The sequence below is a fragment of the Sorex araneus genome, chromosome 3, assembly GCF_027595985.1.
Source record: "Sorex araneus isolate mSorAra2 chromosome 3, mSorAra2.pri, whole genome shotgun sequence".
Lineage (NCBI taxonomy): Eukaryota > Metazoa > Chordata > Mammalia > Eulipotyphla > Soricidae > Sorex > Sorex araneus.
This window is the reverse complement of record NC_073304.1, coordinates 75,963,830-75,988,812: the sequence shown is the minus strand read 5'-3', so window position 1 is coordinate 75,988,812 and position 24,983 is coordinate 75,963,830. Positions and strand designations below refer to the sequence as shown.

General features: G+C 40.9%; 1 protein-coding gene and 1 non-coding gene across 4 annotated transcripts in view; both read right to left on the bottom strand.

Annotated features, from left to right (window-relative positions):
* CHD8 (chromodomain helicase DNA binding protein 8) overlaps nt 1-24,983 on the bottom strand; it is a 75,258-nt gene that overhangs the window by 5,439 nt on the left and 44,836 nt on the right. For 2 of the 3 annotated variants that reach the window (XM_055130755.1, XM_055130756.1), the window contains exons 10-34: nt 23,275-23,358; nt 19,731-19,868; nt 18,239-18,360; nt 17,859-18,102; nt 15,585-15,761; nt 14,492-14,635; nt 13,686-13,941; nt 12,091-12,301; nt 11,455-11,650; nt 10,638-10,805; nt 10,296-10,475; nt 10,033-10,143; nt 9,516-9,712; nt 8,867-9,066; nt 8,606-8,786; nt 8,428-8,517; nt 7,867-7,970; nt 6,042-6,171; nt 4,656-4,731; nt 4,175-4,229; nt 3,521-3,728; nt 2,720-2,928; nt 1,913-2,632; nt 1,013-1,164; nt 464-766 (exon numbers count right to left, since the gene is read on the bottom strand). In XM_055130755.1, the coding sequence (XP_054986730.1) occupies nt 464-766; nt 1,013-1,164; nt 1,913-2,632; nt 2,720-2,928; nt 3,521-3,728; nt 4,175-4,229; nt 4,656-4,731; nt 6,042-6,171; nt 7,867-7,970; nt 8,428-8,517; nt 8,606-8,786; nt 8,867-9,066; nt 9,516-9,712; nt 10,033-10,143; nt 10,296-10,475; nt 10,638-10,805; nt 11,455-11,650; nt 12,091-12,301; nt 13,686-13,941; nt 14,492-14,635; nt 15,585-15,761; nt 17,859-18,102; nt 18,239-18,360; nt 19,731-19,868; nt 23,275-23,358 (4,656 nt within the window). The remainder of the gene's footprint in view (nt 1-463; nt 767-1,012; nt 1,165-1,912; nt 2,633-2,719; nt 2,929-3,520; nt 3,729-4,174; nt 4,230-4,655; nt 4,732-6,041; nt 6,172-7,866; nt 7,971-8,427; nt 8,518-8,605; nt 8,787-8,866; nt 9,067-9,515; nt 9,713-10,032; nt 10,144-10,295; nt 10,476-10,637; nt 10,806-11,454; nt 11,651-12,090; nt 12,302-13,685; nt 13,942-14,491; nt 14,636-15,584; nt 15,762-17,858; nt 18,103-18,238; nt 18,361-19,730; nt 19,869-23,274; nt 23,359-24,983) is intronic. The other variant, XM_004609498.3, reaches the window with a different exon arrangement.
* On the bottom strand, nt 5,504-5,613 carry LOC129403995 (small nucleolar RNA U6-53/MBII-28). Its single transcript, XR_008629609.1, has one exon. It is a non-coding gene; the product is annotated as a small nucleolar RNA U6-53/MBII-28 (small nucleolar RNA).

Genomic DNA, 24,983 nt, shown 5'->3' with positions numbered 1-24,983 from the left:
GTGCTGAAGATTGATAATGTGCCATTATAACATTTGTAACATCACTTAATTCTTTCCTTTTTTTCAGCTTGTTTTTGGGGCCACCCAGTGGTGCTCAGGGGTTACTCCTGGCTCTCCACTACGAATTACTCCTGGTGGTGCTTGGGAAGCAAGTAAGGCAAGCACCCTACCTGCTGTATTGTCGTTTCAGCCTCATAAAGCCGGAGTCCTTTGTGTCAATTAAATTTCTTTTAGTCTAGTCCTTAAGCTACAAGTTAGATCTTTTCACCCTACTTCACTGACCTTTCTAAACATATTTTTGTTTAGAAATTTTTGTTTTTAGTATAATTTTCTGTGTATCTTTTTCTCCACTAATTGTTAAAAGTAGCTAACCATACGAGAGTAAGCATCCCACTGGTGAAACCAATTAGTTTTCACCACTGGTGAAACCCCACCCTGCCCAGCTTCTAAATGCTGTGCTTACATCTTTGATCTGAACTGTAAACTCTTTCTCATCCATGCCTCGTCGAAGTTTGGTGAACTGGGCTGCTGCTGTAGTGACTGCAGAAACTTCTTCTTCTGCCATGGAAGCTGCACTGCTACTTCGTGGCGTGGGGACTGGAGAGTCACCATATTCTCCTGGAGTCAATGAAGGACTATCTAGTAAGTGGTTGCCTGACCCTATCATTCCTCCTGTTACCATTTCCTGGCTCCGGCGGCTCGAAGGCCACTTCCCTGAGAGTACAGCCTGGCAGACGAGGTCAATGCGGTTTATCAGGACACGATCCTGAATGGGGGAGGAAGGGGAAGAAATCAATAGTGTTTTAAGGCCTGAGAACTAGCACTGTGATCCTATGATAAACAGCATTATCAGGATAGTAGATAAAAAAAAAAAAAGCACAAAGGAGAGAAGAGGAAGGTAATACTGTCAGACCCTGAAGTCAAAATTTCATTAAAAAAAAAAAAAAGTCAAAGAAAACTAGAACTCCCTAGTCCTTGTTCTATCTATAGGCTACACTCTTGAGGCTGTTACCTTGGGCCACTCTGAGGCTCTTTGTCTTTCCTGTAGCAGCAGCAGTTCCGGGGTCATCTGTTCTCCATCTTCATTTGGAAATCCATCTTGGGACATGGTGAGGGACAGGAGACTCTCTTCATCGTAGAGCTTTGAGCGTGACTGGTCAGCAGCTAGAGAACACAGAACATATCACCAAAGATGAAAGAACAAAATTATGTAAGAGGGACTGAAGTGACAGTACAGCAAGTAGGGTGTTTGCCTTGCATGCGCCCGACCCGGGTTTGATCCCTGGTATCCCTTATGGTCCCCCAAGCACTACCAGGAGTAATTCCTGAGTGCAGAGCCAGCAGTAACCCCTGAACATCGCTGGGTGTGACCCAAAAAAGCAAAATAAATAAATAAATAAATAAATAGATAAATAAAAATAATTATGTAAGAATGGTGATTATATGTTCAGCCAGGGCTCAAAGAAATAACAGATCTCTGGGGCTGGAGCCATAGCATAGTGGGTAGAGCGTTTGCCTTGCACGCGGCCAACCCGGGTTCGAATCCCAGCATCCCATATGGTCCTCTGAGCACCGCCAGGAGTAATTCCTGAGTGCAAAGCCAGGAGTAACCACTGTGCATCGCCGGGTGTGACCCAAAAAGAAAAAAAAAAAAAAAGACAACAGATCTCTGTCAAATCAAAATCCAAACCCCTCTCTCTCCCTCTCCCTCTCCCTCCCTCCCTCCCTCCCTCTCTCTTCCTCCCTCTCTCTTCCTCCCTCTCTCCCTCTCTCTCTCTCTCTCTCTCTCTCTCTCTCTCTCTCTCTCTCTCTCTCTCTCTCTCTCCAAAACAAAACAAAAAAGCAGAAAAAGAAAGGAAAGAGCAGAGAGGGTAATAGGGAGGAGGGCCAACAGCCTATCACATGCACTCACTTAGCTTCTCTTCCTTCTCGTCCTCACTCTCATCAGTGCTGGAGCTGGAGCTGGATGAGGATGAGGAAGAAGAGGATGATGGCGACAGCTTGCTCAAGTCCAGCTCAGAGTCTGAGTCATCCTCATCTTCCAGTTTGACTGGTGGGACACTCCGGGAAACAAGAGGGGTAGTATCGGAGGGGGCTACTCGAATCTCATAGTCTTGTGGGGTGGGTCGGCTCCTGGCCACCACCTCATGCTCAAGCTTTAAAGTCAGACTATCCAGACTGGGGACCTGGGCAGCTGTCTCCTCGGGTGGCTTTTCAACAGGAGCATCTGGGCGCAGGGGCAATGGTGAGGCAGTGCGCGAGGTATACTGCTGGTGCAGCAGTGGAGTAGAGCAGCGTGACAGGGATGGAGCTGGTGCTCCTGCCTGATGATTCTGCATATAATTCATACGGGCAGCCAGAAAAGAGAAGTCTGGGTCCTGCATGATGTTGCAGTCTGTTTGGCTCACCCCGTGACGGGCTGCCCCTCGTAGAAGTTCCCCATCATGTTGAACAGGCTCCCACCATTTGGGCAGTTCAGGACCTGGAGGTTGACACAATGCCAGCCGATCTTCCAAAAGAGGGTGACATAAAACTTGTTCCCGTAAGCGCCGAAGTAATTCAATACGGTAGAGAGTCCGTGAGGCCCTCTCTTCTGTGATGGGCTCAATGAACAGATTAGGGTCCGGGGGTTCTGCAAGATAGGGGTATTAGAAGAAATAAACCAAGAATTTGTTTCATTGTTAGCCAACCCCCCATGTCCTAGTCACTCCAGTCTTACCATCTCCAGCTGCTGGAGGAAGGCGACATACTTGGCGGCACATGGCTACAAAGCCATGGAAGTACTTGGTAAGGCTTTCGTCTGTTTTTTTGTCTAGTCGAGCAAAACTACGGAATCGATCCCAATGGAACTGCATGGTGTCGGGGTCATACTCCACACCAAAAGTGGACACTACACGGTAGAAATCAGTTTGTTCACGCCTGGTCCACCTACAAAGGAAAGAAAAATTGGATAACAGTGATCAAAGAATACAGGGGAAACCTATTACTATTTCATGTGGTTAAAGCTATATGAAAACACCATATTGGTGAAAAGTAGCACACAAAATCAAAAGTCCTGAAGGCAGCACAAGAAGTGGTAAGAGTCACTCTGATTTATGGTCCATAGTGTATAAAATTAATAACAAACAAGCTACGGGGAAAACTATATGAATACATAATGCAATGAGAAGGGCTACAAGGGAAATCTATCCATGTATTTATACACTTATCAAGGTTGCAAGTTAGAAAAGCTGTAACAAAGGAGGAAAAAAAAAAGATCTCTCTGGATCCAGAGAAACAGCTTAATGGGCTGAGCACAGGCTTCGCATGCCAGAGGCCCAGGATTGATACCCAGCACTGTTGCTGCCTGAACATGTCCAGGAGCAACCCCTGAGCAACAATGGGTATGGCCCTCTTCCAAAAAAGGATCGTCCCTGAGTAGGGAATTCCAAGTAATTCTTTGACTAAGATGCTTTACAGTATAGGGTCCATAGCTGAAGACAAACTTATAGCTCAATCCAATTTCACAGCCATATTTTACCGTTGCTGCTTTTCCCTCCGTGCAATTTCCTTTAGCTTGAAAGCTGCCTCACAACGTCTGCGTCTCCGGTCCCCACGTTCTGCAGCTTCTATCTTCATCTGTTCTCTCTTGTAGCTGCGCTGATAGGCTGTCACTAGGCGCCGAAGCCTAGCTGTCAGAGCAGAGCCGGGAGGCCAGAACAGATGGCCTGGCTGCTGGGTTACCTGGGCTATAGGAAGCAAAGCAGATTGAACAGAAAGGTAACAGAGATAATGCAGGTATTAATTTCTCTAAGTGTGTGTGTTGGGGGGGCGGCGAGGGGGGCAGGAGGGTTCCCAACCAGTGCTCAGGATGTCCAGAAGCCTCACTGACAATTCTCAGCCAACCTGCCTGGCAGTTCAGTTCAAGGGCCTGAAGATGAGGTGCTGCTCAGGCCCTCAGTGCAGGAGACATGCAGGCCATCCAGAGGTGCAAGGGCCTGTAAAGGCTTACTCCAGCAATGCTTCGGAACCATGTGGTGCTTATACCCTAACTGCTATACCATCTCTTGACCCCAAAACAGGAATATTAGCGCACCCAAAGGCAAAACTCTTAGAAATCCCAGGATAGGACAAAACTCAGTACTTCACCACCACCATATCACATACAACTGAACTAGTGGGTCCAGAAGTTTACCTTCATCTCCATCAATCACTGAGATCTCTTCATCCATCATCATCAATGGATCACCCTAGAGAAGATCCACCCCACAAGATGGAAGGGTGAAAAAGAAAAGAAAAATTGGTACTCTGAAATCATGTTCTTGTGTGTGTGTCCCTTCTATGCCACCAACAGATCAGGAAAAAAAAACTTTCTGGTGAAAGGAACCCTCACCAAAAATTACAAGTAACTAAAATAAGAAAGTAGGACCTAAAAAGTCACTTCTTATTAATGGTTTGAAAATAAAGGGGATAAGGATTTATCAAAATAAATTTCCCGCCTGGGTCCCACCTTATCATAAAACCATCCCTTATTTTCCCTAGTTGAAATGATAATCCTTTCCATTCACACTTTATATTCCCAAATAGCAATTATTTCCCCATTTTTTATTATCAATAATTTTAGGATTTGAAATATGAAACAATAACTATTTAGGTACTAAACTCCTAAGAATTACCTCATCATCTTGATCTTTCGGTGGACCCTGAAGTGGTTTATATTCAGGATCTTCACAATCCTTATCAAAGTCAACCCTAAAATTATCCAGAGGTATGAGAAAATGTTAATATACTTTCTTTCACTAGAAAGATCATAGGATAAATAACCTATCCAAACCTATATACAAGCCAGCTTGGAATACTTGAGGGAATGGTAGGCCTGGTTATGGTATGCTTTGAGTATAGCATTCAAAAAAACAAAGAACTAGAAGAAATCAATAAAGCACCAGTAAGATGAGGGGGTGGAGGGTTGGGGGGAGGGGATGAAGGGCAGGCAAAGAATATGTGTGTGGTGCCAGGAATCTGAAAAGGGTTGGTGGGATGCAAAGCAAGCACCTTAACCCCTGAACTATCTCTACAGCCCTATGAATCACCATTCTAAGCCACTTGAATCTGACCAGGACACTTCCTTCTCTTGACGGCCTGTTTAAAAAAATTTTTTTTTTTCTTTTTGGGTCACACCCGGCGATGCACAGGGGTTATTCCTGGCTCATGCACTCAGGAATTACTCCTGGCGGTGCTCAGGGGACCATATGGGATGCTGGGAATCGAACCCGGTTCGGCCGCGTGCAAGGCAAATGCCCTACCCGCTGTGCTATTGCTCCAGCCCCTGTTTTAAAATTTTTTAACCCCTCCTTCCCAACTATTTCTGTATTTGAATTTCCTAGGTCTGCTTATTTCTAGACCTTCCAGACTCTGCTCTCTTGTATGACATAAATGATGTGCAAGAAATAACCCTTCTTTTGAGATTCTACTGGGCAGACTAAGTTGTGATCAATACTCGAAAAATAAACCAACTATTTCACATGCCCCTCAGGTTTCCACATGAGAAGTTTTGTTAAACTCACTGGCACCCAAACCAGGGCAACACTGCCCTACCTGGTGACTCAGTATTAGCATGGCAACTCATCACTGAGGCATGTATGCAGGCACAAGGAAAACCTCTGTGTCAGTCAACAATGAGAGAAAAACCACGGATAAAACTGTCTGGTGCTTTCCCAAAATGTACGACTGTTTTTGCTCAGGAGAAACTGTTTCCTTCCATTATCACTATTCAGAAAAGCATTACAAAGCATTATAAACAAGACTTAATAGTATTTCAGATAAATCAATTATAAGTAACATTTCACCCTGAATTATATAGTTTATCAATATATGTAGATTTCTGAGTTTGCAGAGACATTTTTGATATTCCCACTCTTCGTTAAGTCATGATACTCATAACAGCCATCATCAAGAATCCTAATGGATTCAGCAAGGTTAGAGCATTGCTTTCTCTTAGCTTAAGTACCTGGTAACCTTTCTAGGGTGGACTCCTGAGTTTTAAAGTAAATACTAGTGCTTACCCTTCCACTATGTCAGAGAAATTATCTAACACACGATGTTCTGCTGCAATGGCTTTGTCATCTGGTCGTCCAGCCTTTTCCAGGAAGCATAAGGCTGGGTCTGCTCTCATAGTATTATATTTCTCATAGCCTAGAAGAAAAAGGGAGATCTGTTTTGTGCCTTAATCTTTATTTTATGCGACTTAAATTATTAGAATATATGAAGTACTTGGTTTGTAATGCAAAAGAGTTGAAATGCTAACCTGAATAATTTGGGGGTTATATTATGATTTAAACATTCCTATAGCAATTTGGTCATGGTTCTATTATAAGTTATTGTTGTTTGAGACAAATTTAATCAGCACTTATAGAGAATGGCGACAAATCTACAAAGCTATTTGTTTTTTGTCCCTCAGTCAGTAGTGCTGGAAGGGTGGGGACAGGGTTGAGGTGATTGATGGTGGTGAGTCTTCCAACTATGATTAGGGGACTTTCCCAGCAGTGCCCAGGGAACCATGCAGTGCTAAGGATTCAATCCAGGCTTCCTACATGCAAAAGCTTGTGCTTGGGCAGCCTGTGTAACATTGTTACTATTCTTACAGTAAAGATGCAGAAGCTTAAACAGTTAAATAATTTAGGTGCCATATTCTCAAAATACAGGCTAAGAACCTTGCATCCATAAACAAATAGGCACTGTAAGTGCTGAACACTGAATACTTCAGGATGTATAGATTCTTTTAAACTCTGGCTCATAAAGAAATCGGAGGGGCCGGAGCGATAGCACAGCGGGTAGGGTGTTTGCCTTGCACGCGGCCGACCTGGGTTCAATCCCCGGCATCCCATATGGTCCCCCAAGCACTGCCAGGAGTAATTCCTGAGTGCAGAGCCAGGAGTAACCCCTGAGCATCGCTGGGTGTGACCCAAAAAGAAAAAAAAAAAAAAAAAAGAAATCGGAGACTAAAAATTGCTGTGGTTTCTCTTATCCTATTTAATTCATCAGAAGCATGAGAGATAAAATGCTTCTACTTTTATCCAACAGAAACAAGGAGTTTTCCCCTTTGTTTTTGTTTTCTTTTTGAGGTTATACCCAGTGTGGAATGAAGGGCCATGTTTTGTTGGGGACTGGACCATGAACTCCCACATGCATGTGCTTCCCCCCTCCCTTATGCCATTCTCCTGGTCCAGTTGTTTTGTGTGTGCATGTGTTAAAAAAGAAAAAAATGTACTTCAGTGGTTGTGAGAGCTTCACATGAATGATGCCCTAACTTCACTCTCTAGAATGGAAGAGGAGGAAGAAATGACTCTAATTTAGAGTCACTGGGATGGAACTTAGTGTTCACTAGTTTTACTGCCTGGGATTTGTTCCTAGGCAAAACTGAAAAGAAGGTAGTGTCTGTCTCTCTTTTTCTGTATATGTACATATATATGTATATATACATCCACATATATCTGTTAAAACAAATGAGATGTGTATACAAGAAGAACATCTTCAGTAAGCTATAAAAAAGTCATACAGTTTATTGTGGTATTGTGGTACTGTTAACGAGAGAGGGAATATATTACCTCCTCTAATTTGTAGTACCTTCACATAGACGTCACATCATAGGTACTCTAACCATGATTAGAAACAGGAAACGTCCTACTTTGGAATTTAAAAATCAGTCTGGTCTGTCTTGAAAAGCACTAAGAAATAACTACTCTGCTCTGGGTGATTCAGAACTATTCATTCATTCAAATGTAAGTTACTAATATCAATAAATGAGCTCAGCTACTGGTCATGAGTTTTCATTAAGTCTGTGAATATACATTTATACTAGAAAAGGAACTAATAATATAAGATACCTACCATGCTTAAAGACTCCGATGAGCAGGGATTTGTCTGCCTCACTATCCCACCACGTGGTTGGAACCTCCAGTTGATCCACTACTGGGAACCATATGTCAATCTCACTAGAGGTATTAAGAATGCAGAATGAGCACAGCAATGCAGGAAATGACAATAACCCTTGGAAAGATTATTACAGATTTTATCTTTTACATAACAATTTAAACTCAAGCATTTGCATATTTTTCCCCTTCATTTTTGGTTTTTGGGTCACACCTGGTGATGCTCATGGGTTACTCCTGGCCCTGTACTCAGGAAACAATACTAGTGGTGCTCAGGGAACAATAGGGATGTTGGGGATCAAACCCACGTTGGCATGGGCAAGGCAAGCACCCTACCCACTGTTCTATCTCTCCAGTCCCCAACTTGCTATTTCTTTTCACTGACCTTAAATATGTATTAAAAAGAACCTGATGTATATAGATTTTAATTATAAGATATCCCAAAGATAGTACAGGATGAAATAAGTAAACCAGTCTCTCCTAGAATAAGGCAAGGCATACAGAAAAAAGTAATTTTTACCTGGCTATGGCACCCCCTAAAACCTTCTCTGCTTGGTCTCCAATAACCTCCTGTCTCAGATAATATAACATCCGTACCCGCAACAGCACCCTAAAAAAGATAAAGAGCTGGGTTAATAATAGTATCAGAAAGCCTGAGGCAGAAAAATGCTTTAAACATTGCTAAATCCTATCCTTACTTGTTACACTGATGTTTCAAGTGCTTCTTATAACTCTCATCTTGGAACAGAGTATCAGGGTTATATTTCCGGATCCAATCTGCCTTATGGATATCAAAAGTGCTTTGTGACTTTACCTTCTTCCCCTTGCGTCCCCGGGGCACAGGGATAGATAAACCTGGCAAAGGGGAGACATCGAAGACTTGGATTGATAAAAACCCTTGGACCTGAAAACAATGAAGTGACCTATAGGAATATGAAAACTAAAGAGCTGATAGTTACCTGAATGATTCTGTAATTCTTTTGTCTTGCCATTTTCAGCAGGGCTAATCAAGTCCCAAATGAAGCCTTTGATATTTTCATCCCCACGATAGTGTAGAAGACAGTACACAAGAATCGCCCGGCAGATTGTCTCCACATCTCGTTCAGTCATACGTCGCTTGAAGCGTCCATGAGACAAGATATCTCGCCATCGTCCCCAACTAGAAAAGCCGGAAAGGAATTCTGTTTTTTTTTTTTTTCTTTTGGTTTTTGGGCCACACTTGGAGGTGCTCAGGGCTTACTACTGGCTCTGCATTCAGGGATCACTCCTTGCAGGGATTAAGGGACAATATGTGGTGTTGGGAATCACATTGGATTGGCTGCATATAAGGAAAGTGCTTTGCCCAATGTGCTATCTTTCCAGCCCCGCATACCCTGAATTCTAAAGCAACAGTATTCTATTCCTCCCAGATTACTTTTCCCAAAGGTGTGAGACAAAAAAAAAAGTGAAAAAAAATATGGTAATACAATAAACACTCTTCAAGGCAAGTAAATAAATAAATAAATAAATAAATAATCCATTCTATAGTCATAAATCCAATATGAAAGATCAACAGGGTATCACTGAAAATGGTCATGCACCCCTTGGGATGGCAAAGTTGGTCCTTACCCATACACTAGAAGGTGCTTCTCTACCCTAAAGCAGTCAGTGCGCCCATATGTATGATGACGATCATGTCGGCGTGAGCGCGGTCGCTCGTCATCTTCACTTTCCAAATCAGAAAATTCCACCAAGTCATCATCTTTAAGTGTGCTAAAGTGGCGGGTCTGTTTCCGTACTCGAGGTGTGTCGATAACCAAGTTATTCTAGGCAGAGAAGAGAAAACGTTTCTTCATAGGTAAGGAATTAAGAAAATTATGGACTGAAATAGCCTTAGATCTAACATCTGTGAATACTTGATGACTGAAGAGGCAAAATTAAATGTTAATTACAAGTAGTTTTCTGCAACCTCCTATATAAAAATTTTATTATAAATGGAGGTTGGCACTGAAGAATCAGGGCAACCATACAGACTTCTGTAACACTTCCTAAAGGTAGTTCAACTATCTAATGTCCTATACACGATTTATACATTCTGTAATTTGTAACTATAAAGCAGTACTTTCAAAAAGAAGAGTACACTTACCTTGCTATTGAGTAAATCCATATCCAGGTCAGCCTTTTTGGCCCACTTTTGCCAAAAATTGGGGTCATCCAGAGAAATATCTGTCCGATTTTCAGAAGCAACAAAGCTTGCCTAGTGAGGAAAAAAGGAATAAAGTTGGCTGTAGTAATTTTTAAAAGATCAATGTGTAACAAGCAACTACCTTAAAAAATATACTGAAATTCTAGAGATTCCTGTCTCTCCTTTTGCTTTTCCAGACACAGGTATAGAAAGAAAGAAACTACCTTGGCAAAGGTGGAACCCTTTCCTTCAGACTCAATGGTGATGGTTGTAGTTCGTCTTAGCAAGATCTGGTCAATGTCCTCTTCACAAAACTTAGAACCCTCATCATCTTCCTCCATTATGGCTGCATATGCTCCTTTTCGTAAGAGATCTTCAATCTCCTTCTTGGAGAACTGTTGGATCTATGAAATCCAATGGAGATGAAAAAGACTACTGAGACAATATCACCTAATTATGCAGAACTTGTTTATATTTTAAGAAATAATCATTGACAATCCAATGTTATCCATATTTTAAAATCACTATGAACTCCTCTGAATGTGTCAGTATACTACGAGACTCACTCCAGTAATATTGCCATCCCGACCACTCATGGACTGCAGAACAGCCTTATCCAATCCCAACTTGAGGCTAGCTTTATCAAACATTTCTCTCTCATAGGAATTGCGAGTGATGAGACGGTACACCTTCACAGCTTTACTCTGCCCAATTCGGTGACACCGTGCCTGGGCCTGTAAATCAAAAAAGGAAAATAAAAAGTGAGAGAACAACACAAAATGTGGGTAGAGGAGGAGGATATATAAAATACTAAATCACATCAATAAAGATGTTCTCAATTCAGAATCAAGTCAATTCCCTGATAAAACTATTGCCCAAACATGTAGACCAGGAGTTGGCAAACTCCTAGTATACAAAACCAGAGTTTCTATAAACACAGTTATACTGTATCATACACCCAACTGTTCTTTACATGTTTTCTATAATCCGCTTTTGTAAAACAGAAAGGAGATTTGAGTTACAAACTTGTCATGGGGGCTGAAGAGATAGTATAGTAGTTAAGTGCTTGCCTTGCATGCAGTCAACCTGGGTTCCATTCCCAGCAATACATATGGTCACTGGCGCATCCCTGCCCCTTATCCCTGAGTGATCAGAGTGCAGAGCCAGGAGAGAGCCCCAAGTACCACTACATATGGCTCCCAAACCCTACCCAAACAAAAAATAAATAAAATTAAAGGGGGGGGGAAACTATCATGGTTCATAAAAAAAAAAACAAAACATTTATTATCTATTCCTTGAACAATTCCAAAGTCTTATTTTTAATATTCCCAATCATGTTGAAAAACTCCCGGTTTAGGTATTTGGTTCCTTAAGACCTTTTACCTGCAGATCATTTTGTGGATTCCAGTCTGAGTCAAAGATGATGCAGGTATCAGCAGCTGTGAGATTAATACCAAGTCCACCAGCCCGGGTGCACAGTAAGAAGACAAAGCGATCTGAGTCAGGCTTGCTGAACCTGTCAATAGCAGCCTGCCGAAGGTTGCCTCTAACTCGCCCATCAATACGCTCATATAAGTACCTGTACAGAAGTTATAGGGGAAAATTTTTAATTTGTTAAGCAGTTGGGGCTGGAGAGATAGCACAGCGGGTAGGGCGTTTGCCTTGCACGCGGCCGACCCGGGTTCAAATCCCAGCATCCCATATGGTCCCCTGAGCACCGCCAGGGGTAATTCCTGAGTGCAGAGCCAGGAGTAACCCCTGTGCGTCGCCAGGTGTAACCCAAAAAGCCAGAAAGCCAAAAAAAAAAAAAAAAAGCAGAGGAAGAGAACAAAAAAGTACATAAGGATCACCAGTACTGGCTTTACTTCTGTAATTCACACATAAACCTAACAAAGTTAAGCATACAATCCTCAATTCTTTTATCCAAATCCTAATCATTTTATTAAACCCAGGCTCTCCTGTGCTTCAGAGCTTTATGAGGATATAGTAAATAGAGGCATGGGATGAGACTTTCCTCACCTCCTCTGGATCAGATAATCCTCTAGGATATCTAGGCAGCGTACCATCTGGGAGAAGATCAGAACCTTATGGCCACCAGCTTTAAGTTTGGGAAGTAACTTGTCAATAAGAACCAATTTGCCAGCGGAACGAACCATGGCCTGCAGATGAAAGTCATGAGGTATAATATGGCAAGCTTCTCGAAATTCTGTTAGGATTTTTTCTTCTGCACCTGCCAAAAGAGAAGCAAAATTTGATGGGGAGGTCCAAAGAAAGATACATAAGACAGTGGTTTATTTAACTAAGACAAAAAAGCAAAAAAAAAAAAAAAAAAAAGTTATTTAAGTTGGGGGCTGGAGTCCTAATGCAATGGGCAGAAGGCCTAAATTTAATCCCTGCCACCACACATTGCATGTAATATCTGAAGAATGGCCAAGAGTGATCCCCAGGTAATGAGTGCAGAATATAGCCCCTGAGGATCACTGGAAAAAGCCGAAAAAATAAAGCAACCACTGGAAGAAGCCAAAATGTTAAAGTAATCTGAGTTGAGAATAATATGCCAACATTTCTCACAAAAGCTCAGCATATCCTCTCCATATGTATTTATACCAATTTACCAAGGAAGTGAGACTTAAGAGTATAACTGGGTTATTTAAAAATAAATAAATAAATAAAAGTAAACATGTGGACAAGAACTAGAACAGAACATGCAAACCACTATCACCATGCTACAGGAATCCAAAAGAGAACCAGTGAGCTAGAGCAATAGCACAGTGGGTAGGTTATTTGCTTTGCATGTGGCTGACCTGGGTTTAATCCCCAGCACCCTGTTTGGTCTGAGTAAGCCAGGAGTGATCCCTGGGCACAGAGCCAGAAGCCAGCCCTGAGCACAGTGAAGTGTGGTCCAAAAACAAAAACAAACAAAAGCTCTGGGGCCAGAGAGGACAGTACAGCGGGTAGGGCGCTTGCCTTGCATGCGGCCATCCCAGGTTCGATCCTTGGCATCCTATATGGTCCCCCATGCACGGCCAGGAGTGATTCCTGAGTGCAGAGCCAGGAGAAACCCCTGAGCATCACTGGGTGTGGCCCAAAAAACAAAAACAAAAACAAAAAAACACAAAAACAAAAGAGAACCAATAAAATGAAGCATTTGATGACACTTATGGAGAGCAGAAAGACCAGAATTCTTATTTATGCAATTATAAATATCAAATCCTATTTAATTTTGCAGATTATGCAGGATTAATGAGGAGAAACCACCAGAGAAAGATCTTTCATAAGAATCATTTTAAGGACTGGAGACCTCAGACAGCGGGTTGGGCATTTATCTTCCATGCCAGTGCCCAAATTTGACCCCTAGCACCACATATGACCCCCCCAAATCCTGTCAGGAGTGATCTCTGAGAGCAGAGTCAGGAATGAACCCTGAGCACAGTGCAAGGAGTAAGCCCTGACCACTACTACATGTGGCACAAAAATTAAGAATCATTTTAAAAGAACTCCTCTATGCTCCCACAGTCGGTGGACAGGCCAGGGCATTTGTTACTGAGGAGTATGATTTAGAAAGGAAGCACAAGTTAAATAGGTATTGAGGTATTTTCCAGGAATCCTCTTACCATTGATGAGATAGGGGTGGTTACAGCATTTGCGCAACTCCATCATTGTGTTGAGTAGATTGGGCATGTTAGTATGGCCCGCCCCTTTGGAAAGGAAGGAGAAATTCTTCTCCAAAATAGCCCGGTAATATTTCTTTTGGATGTTGGTCAGTTCTACTTCAATAATAGTTTCCTGTTTGGGTGCCAAATTTTTTTCAACATCCTCTTTGAGTCTTCTCAGCATCATTGGCTTGAGAATTGCCTGTAGCTTTTGAACCTGTGTCCAATACAGAGAAACACAAAATCAGTAACAAAAAGACATTCTCCAGATAGTCATATGCAAAAATGCAGCGAGAATTTTTCAGTATCTGAGAAATTCAGATTTTAGGTAGTGCTAAAGGTAGGTACAACATTCCAGAGCCCTTAAGGGTTCAGGGATATGGCTCAAGTGGTAAAGCATAGTCCAGCATATGAAATGCCAAGTTCTATATGTAGCATGATATCCCGTCTTTTGATCACCATTGGGTGTGGCTTAGATGACCCCTGAGCACTTCTGGAGATGGCATCTATGCTGTATTTCTTAAAAAGCCCTAGGGGCCAGAGCAGGTAGGGTGTCTGCCTTACACTGCAGACTTGGGTTCAATCCCCAGTACCCCATATGGTCTCCTTTGCCCGTCAAGAGTGATCTCTAAGCATAGAGCCAGGAGAAAGCCCTGAGCCAGTCAGTGTTGCCCAAAATCAAAAATGTCTACATGGCCACGGCAACAGATGTCAGCCTAGTTATCTTTTCCATCCTAGCTTAACAACTAATAACATACTCTACCAACCTGCTCCTCTGTTTTGAGATCCCCAAAGTCCTTGAGGAACTCTGATTCTGAGGGAAACTGAGAAGGTTCCAAGAAATGAAGCAAGCTAAACAGTTCTTCCACAGTATTTTGCAACGGTGTTCCTGTGAGTAGCACTTTGTGTTCCTAGAAGTGAGAGAAAAACCGAAATTCTAAAAACTCAAAATACAAAAAATTTCTAGAATCTTCTATTATGTAAGTTTAGTTTTGATTTCTTGATCAAAGAAATTATGAGAATGGATTGGATTACTGTCTAACACGAAACATACAAGAAAGCTCTGCCATTATTTAACATAAGAAATTAACTTAAATATTTGTACTATAACCAAACCAAATACAGAATTTTTCCCCCCAATTGCATATTTATATATACTCATTTGCTCCTGGGTATTTTAATATGTAACCCTCTAATAATGTAACTATCCTGGATTATTTTGCTATTCTTTGTAGTTCCTCCCATCAAGCCAAGGCTCATGTCGTAAGCCTGAGCTTAACCTATAAGTAGTAGAAGTGATGATATCATATGTTTCATTGTCTCAAAGACCTTGTTGCTTCTACTTCTCCCTTCTGAGAACACTGCCCTGGTTCCACTGCGTAGTAAAAAGCCTAGTCTGGCCTACTGGAAGATAACTGACCATATGGAAGATGACATACAGTGACCCAGCAGACAGCTAAAACTCATGACAAACTGCAGCCCCATTAATGGATCAGCAGCATTACCAAAAGAAGAGCCTATACGAGATGGGATTGAGTGCTGACTAGAATCTGAAAAAGGTAACTATTATTTTTAAAAGTCAATAAACTTTGGAGAATTTTGTTATGCAGCGATAGGTAACTAATAGTGTGGTCCACATTAGCAACAGGAAGAAAACCATTAATCTAAATTGCTTCTAATTCTAAACTCACAGAGCATACAAACGACTTCTACAGGTTATCATTCCCATAGTTTATGAAACACCCCATACCAAGATCCTGTTACTTTTCTTCTCTGCTATTAGGGTTGCTTTAATTCCACAAGGGATTAGGGATATTTTAAGTCCAGGTATTTTTGCCCAAGTCAGTGTGAGGAACTCACTAGGTCCATGTGCTTGAGACTATCAAGTAGCTTGCAATTACGATTCTTCAGTCGATGAGCCTCATCAATGATGACACAGCGCCATTCAATCTCACGAAGCTCAGGGCAATCTGACAGAATCATCTCAAACGTGGTAATCAGGGCATCAAACTTGTATGCACCTGGGATGAGGCGCCCCTAAGCATAAAGGGAGCAAAGTCAGAAAAGCTTAAAATATACCTAAGGAGTTCTTCTGAATTATATAATCTTTTTTACATCCAGGCAAGCTAATAGGAACCATCAACTGTAACACCACCCACCCCTACTGTTCTTTATTTTCCTGACATATTGTCTCTTCAATGTATTCAGAAAATGACAGACCTCACTATATGAAGCTGGACCTTTCTGACTGCTGTATGCCTACTTCATGTACCTCAACCCTAGAGCTTTTGTTGGAAAGCTGAAATCCACTGAAATCCACAAATGTTGGACACTGCTGAAATATACAGGACAAAACTAAATGTAAAACTAGCTAGTATGTGGTAATAAGAGTTACTATTTAAAGTAGAATTTTAAAAAATGACCAAAGTTTGGAGCAATGAACTGTGACTTGAATAAATTTAGTTTTCTAGAAATAAAAAGCACAGGGCCAGAGAATTGGTACAATGGGTGCTTGTCTTGCACACTGCCAATTTGGGTCCAATCTCTGGTACCACATATAGTCCCTTGATCCCCACCAGGAGTGATCTCTGAACACAGAGCCAGAAATAAATCCTGCACACTACAGCAGGATGTGTACATTCAATTCCCCCCCTCCCGCCCCCCCAAAAACAAACAAACAAAAGCACAGAGAACTAATGGTAGAAAACAGGACCATAAAATTTGGTATTTCCTGGGGGGAAGGAAGGGTACTGGTGTGGTGTGGTGGTGGTGGTTTGGGGTCACATCCCCTGTGATGGTTCAGGGCAGGCTATTGACTGTGCTCAGGGGATCTCATGAGATGCTGGGAATCAAATGAGGTCTGGCTGCATGCAAGGTAAGTAAAAGGTGATGTTTAAAAAGGATAAATGATTCAACTTCTTTTTTCTCTTTTGGGGGCCAAACTTGGCTAAAATAAAAAGGAAATGATTTACACTCACTACCATGTGGATCAAGGAACTCAAGTAAATAAATTTCATTGTGGAAACTACCTTATGAACACTCATCAATGTTGATAAAATTATCTTTAAAGTATATGTATTAAGAGTCCAACACCGGGACTTAGAATGCTTGCCTGCAAGCATATGGTCACAAGTTCAAAACCAGAGTGTCTCACATGTGCCATGTGTAATCCTGGCAGCTCTACTGTATGTCATCCCTGGTGCTGCAAGTGACTTCCAGTTGAATCGAAGCCAGGTGCATGTGAGCACTACAAACGAGGGATGACACACATCACAGAGCATGCAAGCTATACCTTGTATGTCTCAAGGATGCCCTCTGCAGTGATTACAAGTTCAAGGACCCACAACTAAAGGATCGCAAACCTTTTGCACACCAAGACCAAATGTGTGAGCACTGCAACTGGCTGTGTGAGCCCTGGCCAGCACCACAGCTAACAATGGGTGAGCAGGAAAGCCGGGTGTGTATGCAGCCCCCATCATCACACCAGCACCACCATCATCAACAGTGCAGGGAAGAGGGAGAGGGGAAAGTAAACATACAATGTATATATTTATTTAAAAAGTCAAAATTTCCAATGGATCATAATGTCCACTAAGTCAAAGTCAACATATAAAAAAATATCCTCTACAGTCTACATAAAAATATACTGGGGCCAGAGTGATAGTACAGAGGGTAGAGCATTTTCCTTGCATGTGGTGGACCTGGGTTTGATCCCCAGCATCCCATCTTGTCCCCCAAATACTGCCAGAAGTAATTTTCTTGAGTCCAGAGCCAGGAGTAAGCCCTGAGCAACACCAGGTGCTGCCCTTCCAAAAGAAAAAAAAAACAATAAGCACCCCAAAAATGTTTCAACAGACCAGAGAGATAACTAAAGAGGCTTGAAGCACATGCACTGCAGGAGACCCAGTTTCAATCTATGGTACCACATGTTGCCCCAAGCACTTCCAGGAACATCCCCCAAGCACAGAACTAGAGTAGCCCCTGAGCACCACTCAGCATGACCCCAAAAGAAAAACAAACAAAAATAATACCTTAAATCACAGAGACCCTTAATAAATCTTTTACTCATTAAATAAGCCTCTAAAATACCAGTATCTACTCTAACCTATTACATCTCCATGACATACAACTCACCCGTGAATCTTTGCAATACATTTCATATTGCTGAATCATCTGCCGGCTAGCCAGACTTCCATGGTAGACAATAGTATTCATTTCAGTCCATGTATTAAATTCTCGTTCCCAGTTAGTAATTGTGGACAGTGGGGCAATTACCAAGAAGGGGCCATGGATACCCACATTATATACCTCCTGTAAAAAGGCAATGGACTGAATAGTTTTGCCCAGTCCCATCTCATCAGCCAGGATGCAGTTCTGCCTGCAGATTTATCAGTGAAAAAGAAAAGCACATCAAAGATAATTTTTTTATAAAGTGTATAAAAAAGAAACCGTCAATATGAAACTAAATAATACCAGAACAAACGTACATTTATAAATTTGTTCTTTTTCCTTACCTATTATACCAGTTAAAAAGCAGCCAATTGACTCCTTCCAACTGATATTCCCGTAACTGGTTTCTGTTTTTATACTCATGTGATAGTTCCAGCTTCTTCCAAGCACTTGCCTGTGGACGTGTCTTGAAAAAGAAAAAAAAAAAAGGTATTTGAATAAGTGGGGTAAAGACACTAAATTGGACAAACTTACTAAGCATCTATAGCAGAAATCAATTCTAAAATATTATTCTTGGATTACACCATCTCAAACAGGTTCAAATTAATGAGTTCTCAATAATATGGGGTGGGGGAGGGAGGAAAAGAAAGAAAGCCCCTGGTCCCTTTTGTAGAATGCTAGAATGCCAGAGATCTACTTTAATATTTTGATAAATGAGAAATAAATAAAAAAAGAAGAATTTATCCTCCTTTCTTATAACACCTGTGCCTCAGAATGAATAAGCAAAACAGACCTCTTATAGAAGACTCCAGCTAATAAATGAATAATAGAATTAAAATATAACTTAAAAATTCTTTAAGAATATTTGAGCATTTGACCTAAATTGTTAATGAAACAGCACGAAAGGAACCTAATAGAACAGGCACTGAGTAGATTCAGGGTCAGAATGGTCACTAATCACTCAGGCACGAACCTCACAGTTACAAAGCACTGAGATCCCAGGGAGGGAGGGAGGGAATATTCTATTACCTGCCCCTTACCACCCCCAACCTGATCAACCGCCTATGGCAGAGTGTTCAACGATAACAGAGGCTACATATCCACCACTGGATATGTGTGACATGTGACTATTAACCATTTGAAATACAGCTACTATTTATTGTACAGCACAGCCCTACAGTGGTCTAAATGGGTGGTACTATTTTACAATCATTTAGGTGTTGTATAAAGGACAGAAAATATATCAAAATGTAACAAAGGAAATTCAAACAGCAAACTTCAGATAATGAAAGCCCAAGAGAATTACCTGTTTTCTTTAAAAGAAAACTGCAAAGGGAGAAAGAGATCATTGGGCAGGCTAAAATGAAGAGAAACAAAATAGTAGCAATATATATATATATATATATATATATATATACACATACACACACATATACATATATATATGTACTTAATTGAAACTGAATTCAAACAACAAAAATTTAATGGAAAACATATACAACAGTTGCCTAATATTTGGGATAGTTACAATTTTTTCTGAATAACGGTATTTATCTTTTAGACAAACACTGGAATATTTACAGATGAAAAAGTTGCTGAAGTTGCTGTATAATAGTCTGGAAAAAGAATGAATGGGAAAAGAAGCCAATGAAAGAATTTGCAATGTGTTAGCTGTTTAAGCTGAGTGACGGTAAATTAATGCTGTTTCTTCAATTTGTGTATGTCTAAAAATATGTTAAAAAACCTAAAACAATAGCAAACTTCTTTAGAGAAAAAAATTAAAATAAATCACTGCCTGTAATATGGTCTTTATAATCTATATACAAATGTACTTACTACTCTTTTGAGTTCTGGATGCCTAGACTGGATCCTTTTAAACTCTCGAATTTTCCCCTCATCAACATCCTCTTTCAGTTCCCATGTACTATCTTCATATGGCAGGGAACACCATTTCACCAGGTAGTAAATAACAGGCTAGGAAGAAGAAACCAGAGAATTAATATAACTAATTCTGTGTTTTCTGCTGACATTAAAGAAAAAAGTGTTTGACCACAGAATCAGATCATGAAGTGTCAATACCACAAAGGTACTCAAAAGGAAAGGCTGAACACATAATAATTTCATGCTCACTTTTTGATTCAGTGTATTTTTTTTGGGGGGAGGTGTCATTTGGGCCACACTGGGTGATGCTCAGGGGGACTACACTGGCTCTACACAAATGCATATGGAATGCCAGGGATCAAACCCGGGACAGTGACGTGCAAGGCAAGTGCCCTACATATTCTAGCCCTGACCCTGCTATTATGAGACACAGGTGGTGCTTGGAGCCAATTCCCAATAATGCTAAGGATTGCATGGAGCTGGGGACAGATACTGGGCTTCCCACATTCAAAGCATGCACTCTAGCCTGTTGAGTTATCTTTGTGGCCACTCAGACAAAACAAAGTAAAGGCAGTAGTTCAGCTCACACACTTCAAGCATCAGAACTTACATTACCAAGGGACGCTAGCATTTAGCATGACTTATTTCCACTACTACATAATTTGAAAAAAAAAAAAAAGCCAAAATCAAACATATCTTAGAGAGGGGGTAGGGATATAGAATATAATTATTCATCATGGGGAGTATAACTTAACAGTACCAGGGCATTAAGTCATTTTTATCTGTCTTATCAGTCATAGCAACATATTTTATTTAACCATCAATTTTTATTACATTATTTCATATATACATGATACAAGTGAATTCAAAGAAAGTAAAATAGAGGTTACTAGGCTTGGAAGAAGGGAGGGAGTTGGAGATGTTCTGCTTGTTTCTTTCATTTTCAGTAGTTTCAGTTCCGCCCCCCCACGGTATGACTAATTTAATTTTAAAACTTCACAGTTTGAAAGGATAATTGATGATGATTTCTAAAGTCTATCTTGGAGAGTTACCCATGCAGCCAAACATTTTATTTTTAATAAATTTATTTTTTAATTAGTGAGTCACAGTGAGGGTACAGTTACATATTCATATATTTTCGTGCTTGTTTTTCCCTCATGCAATGTTCGAGAGCCCATCCCTCCACCAGTGTCCATTCTCCACCACCAATGAACCCAGTATCTCCCTCACCCCACCCCGCCTCTGTGGCAGGGCATTCCAGTTTGTTCTCTCTCTCTCCTTTTGGGTATTGTGGTTTGCAGTAGGGGTACTGAGTGGCCATCATGTTCAGTCTCTAGTCTACTTTCAGCACGCATCTCCCTCCCCACGTGGGATTTCCAATCACAATTTACTTGGTGTTCCCTTCTCTATCTGGGATGACTTTCCCCCAGCGTGTGAGGCCAGCTTCCAAGCTATGGAGCCAACCTCCTGGTATTATATACTACTGTTCTTGGTCTCCTACTCTGTTGTTTTATATTCCACAGATGAGTGCAATCTTTCTATGTCTGTCCCTCTCTTTCTGGGTCATTTCACTTAGCATGATACTTTCCATGTTGATCCACTTATATGCAAAGTTCGTGACTTCATCTTTTTTAACAGCTGCATAGTATTCCATTGTATAGATGTACCAAAGTTTCTTTAACCAGTCATCTGTTCCCGGGCACTCGGGTTTCTTCCAGATTCTGGCTATTGTAAACAGGCAGCAACACATTTTAAAGGAGCCTAACCAAGGCCAATTACTTTTTTTTTGGGGGGGGCTTATTTTATTGATTCATTTATTCATTCACTCATTCAAGGGGCAATTACTTTTGAATGGGTAAATGTGCTTATAAAGAGCAAAGAATTTTTGGAGGCTGAGAAAGCTAAGATCATAAAACTGAGGAGCTGCTGTTCTGTTTATTTTATGCAGTGCCAAAGATGGAACTCAAGGCTCCAAGCATGAAAAACACACATTCCAACATTCCGACCCTTTGAGCCACTTCCCAGGCTCTGACTGTAAATTTTCTCAGTGTGCGTGAGTGTGTGTGTGTGTGTGTTTGACAAACTCAGTGGTGTTCAGGGCTTACTCCCGACTCTGTGCTTAGGGATCACTCCTAGCAGGCTCCAGGGACCATAAGGGATACCTGGGATTAAAGCCAGGTCAGATTTATGCAAGTACCTAACCCACTATACTAGTTATCTAGCCCTACTAATTAGGTTTTTAACAATAATTAATCTTACTAATTACTAATTAATTTTTAACAATAATTAATCTTTTCTGATTAATAACCGATCCTTTTCCCAATCACATCCCACAAATAATAATACTTCGGTAGTTAAAAAAAAAAAGCAGAACATATGTCATCTGGGGCATGTTTATTGGAAGACACTGAATTTTACTAAGCCTTGGCTAGCTCAAGATCTGAAGAGCTAAATGATCCTGAAAACAGAATGAGCTTTGGAACTTTACAGTGTGAGAGACTTTGATGTGCAGGTCTTGTAAGGATGATATATGGGAATAAGTCACTTAAGTTCCTGCGCACAGCTCACTCCTGATCACAATATCATAAGGTTATGCTGTTCTCTACTGTTTGCTCTAAGCAAAAACTGTCAGAAATTTGTTTTGTTTTGTTTTTTGGCCCAAAATCTCCCCTTAAGTACAGATCTAAGAGCTTATAGAGCTTAAAGATGTCCTACCACGTAATGTATCACCAATAGAATACACTATACCTGTCCCCCACCAAACAACATAAAATGAAACTATGCCCCCCCAAGCCCCTCCTAACATGAACTCAATGGGGATGCAGTCTGGGATCAAAAACTTGACTGTGTGAGACCCTGAGTTCAATTCTTGGCATCAGAAAAAAACAAAACAAAATTAATTTATGAGGCCCACGCTACACCTACTGAATTTTTAATCTATGATGCAGGAGGAATCCACAATCTGTTTAAAATTATAGAGTGAAATGCATTACTCTTTTTTTTCCCGGTGAGAAAGCAAATACATTTGACTCATAGTTAAGTTCAGGAAATAATTCTCAACAACATAAAGAAAGCTATGGGTAAGTTCAAGTATATTTTTATGTTTATACATTTTGAAATTTAAAATTTGTAAAATAGTCCTTTCACCACTCCCCATCTTTCAACCTCACCAGATGAGGTTTTCCATATGAAATCTGAGAAAATGGCACTGAGGTGAGTGACTTTTCACTACTTGAAATTTAAAAGAGCAAGCATGGCAGCAGAAGTTTTTTTTTTTTTTTTCTTTTGGGGTCACACCCAGCGATGCACAGGGGTTACTCCTGGCTCTGCACTCAGGAATTACCCCTGGTGGTGCTCAGGGGACCATATGGGGTGCTGGGAATCGAACCCGGGTCGGCCACGTGCAAGGCAAATGCCCTACCCGCTGTGCTATTGCTCCAGCCCCACCAGCAGAAGTTTTTAACAGGACTTTCCTATTCCAGCCTATATCCCAACTCACCTCTCCATTGTCCTTGTCAATACTGTGAGATTCATCCAATATTCTGTCCACCTCTACGTAGTCCGGATTGAAGGGTTCTTCATCCTATGAGATTTATGAAACCAAACAATAAGACCAAGATCCACTTCTCTAGTCCACATTTAGCTGATGACCCTACTCCAAAATTAACAAAAAAGAAGTCATTAAACGGAGCTTAACACTGTCATAATATCAGACCATATAAACCTTGCATGTCTGCACGCTTATTTCTTGCCTGCTACTAAAGGAAGCATCTGTCCTCCCGATCAGAGATCATTTTTTCTGTATTTGCTATGAATTCTATCCTTTCTTACATTCTTAGGAATTTCTCTCTACGAGGTTATTTCCTAGTAAGCATTCAAATATGTTCTACTATTTAACATCTTTTAAAAGACTTCCCTTCACTCTAAGATTGTCCTACACCCATTTTTCTATTCTGCTTCATACTCAAACTTCCCCACGAGTGCTAAAGAAATGGCTTGGCCATGTCATTTGTCTATTTACTCCACTACTTTATCAAACAAATAAGCTACTCTTGTCAAGGTGCTCTCCAAGTTGCCAAATATGATGAAAATTTTTTGTATTCAAATAAATTTTATGGCTGACATATCCAGCAATTCATTATTCTCATCTTAAACCACTAGTGCCTTGGCTTTTCTGAGACACTCTACTCTCAATATTTTATCTATTCTCTATCCCTTTTAAAATTTCTTTTGGGTTTTAGTTTTAGGGCCATACCCAGCTGTGCTTAGGGCTCACTCCTGGATGTGCTCAAGGATCACTCCAGGAAGTGCTCAAGACCATATGCAATACCAGGAATTAAATTGAGGTCTGCCACATGCAAGGCAAATAAATGCTTTAACTCTTATGCTTTCTGGTCCCTTGGTTTTGCTCTGTTTTGACCAATTCTCAAGCACATTCACAATCTAAACTAAAATGCTAATTTCCCCCAAAGAATTTTTAATATTATAATAATTTTTCATTTTTAGTATTATAATATTAAAATTCTATTATAAAGAATCTTTAATATTATAATGATCTTGCCTCAAGCTACCTGCTCAGACAAGACACCTGGTATCTGGGGACAGAGTGATAGTACAGCAGGTAAGGCATTTGCCTTGCACGTGGCCGACCCGGGTTCGATCCCTGGCATTCCATATGGTCCCTCAAGCAGCACCAGGAGTGATTTCTGAGTGCAGAGCCAGGAGTAACCCTGAGCATTGCTGGGTGTGACCAAAAAGGCAAAAATAAATAAATTTAAAAAAAGAAAAAAGAAACCTGGTATCTATGCAAGCAATTACACCAAGCTTTGTGACTCTACTTTAAAATAAGTCAAGATCCGGGGCTGGAGTGATAGCACAGCGGGTAGGGCGTTTGCCTTGCACGCGTCTGACCCGGGTTCAAATCCCAGCATCCCATATGGTCCCCTGAGCACGGCCAGGGGTAATTCCTGAGTGCAGAGCCAGGAGTAACCCCTGTGCATCGCCAGGTGTGACCCAAAAAGCAAAAAATAAAATAAAATAAAATAAAATAAAATAAGTCAAGATCCATTCCTCTATTCACCAAAACCACTCTGTTCAAACGAAAATAACTCTCATTCAGAAAACCTCAACTGCCTCCTTACTATTCATTCTTCTTTCATGTTACCTTTCTCAAAAGTCCATGTCTTTTCTCTTTTTTTTGAGTGTGAA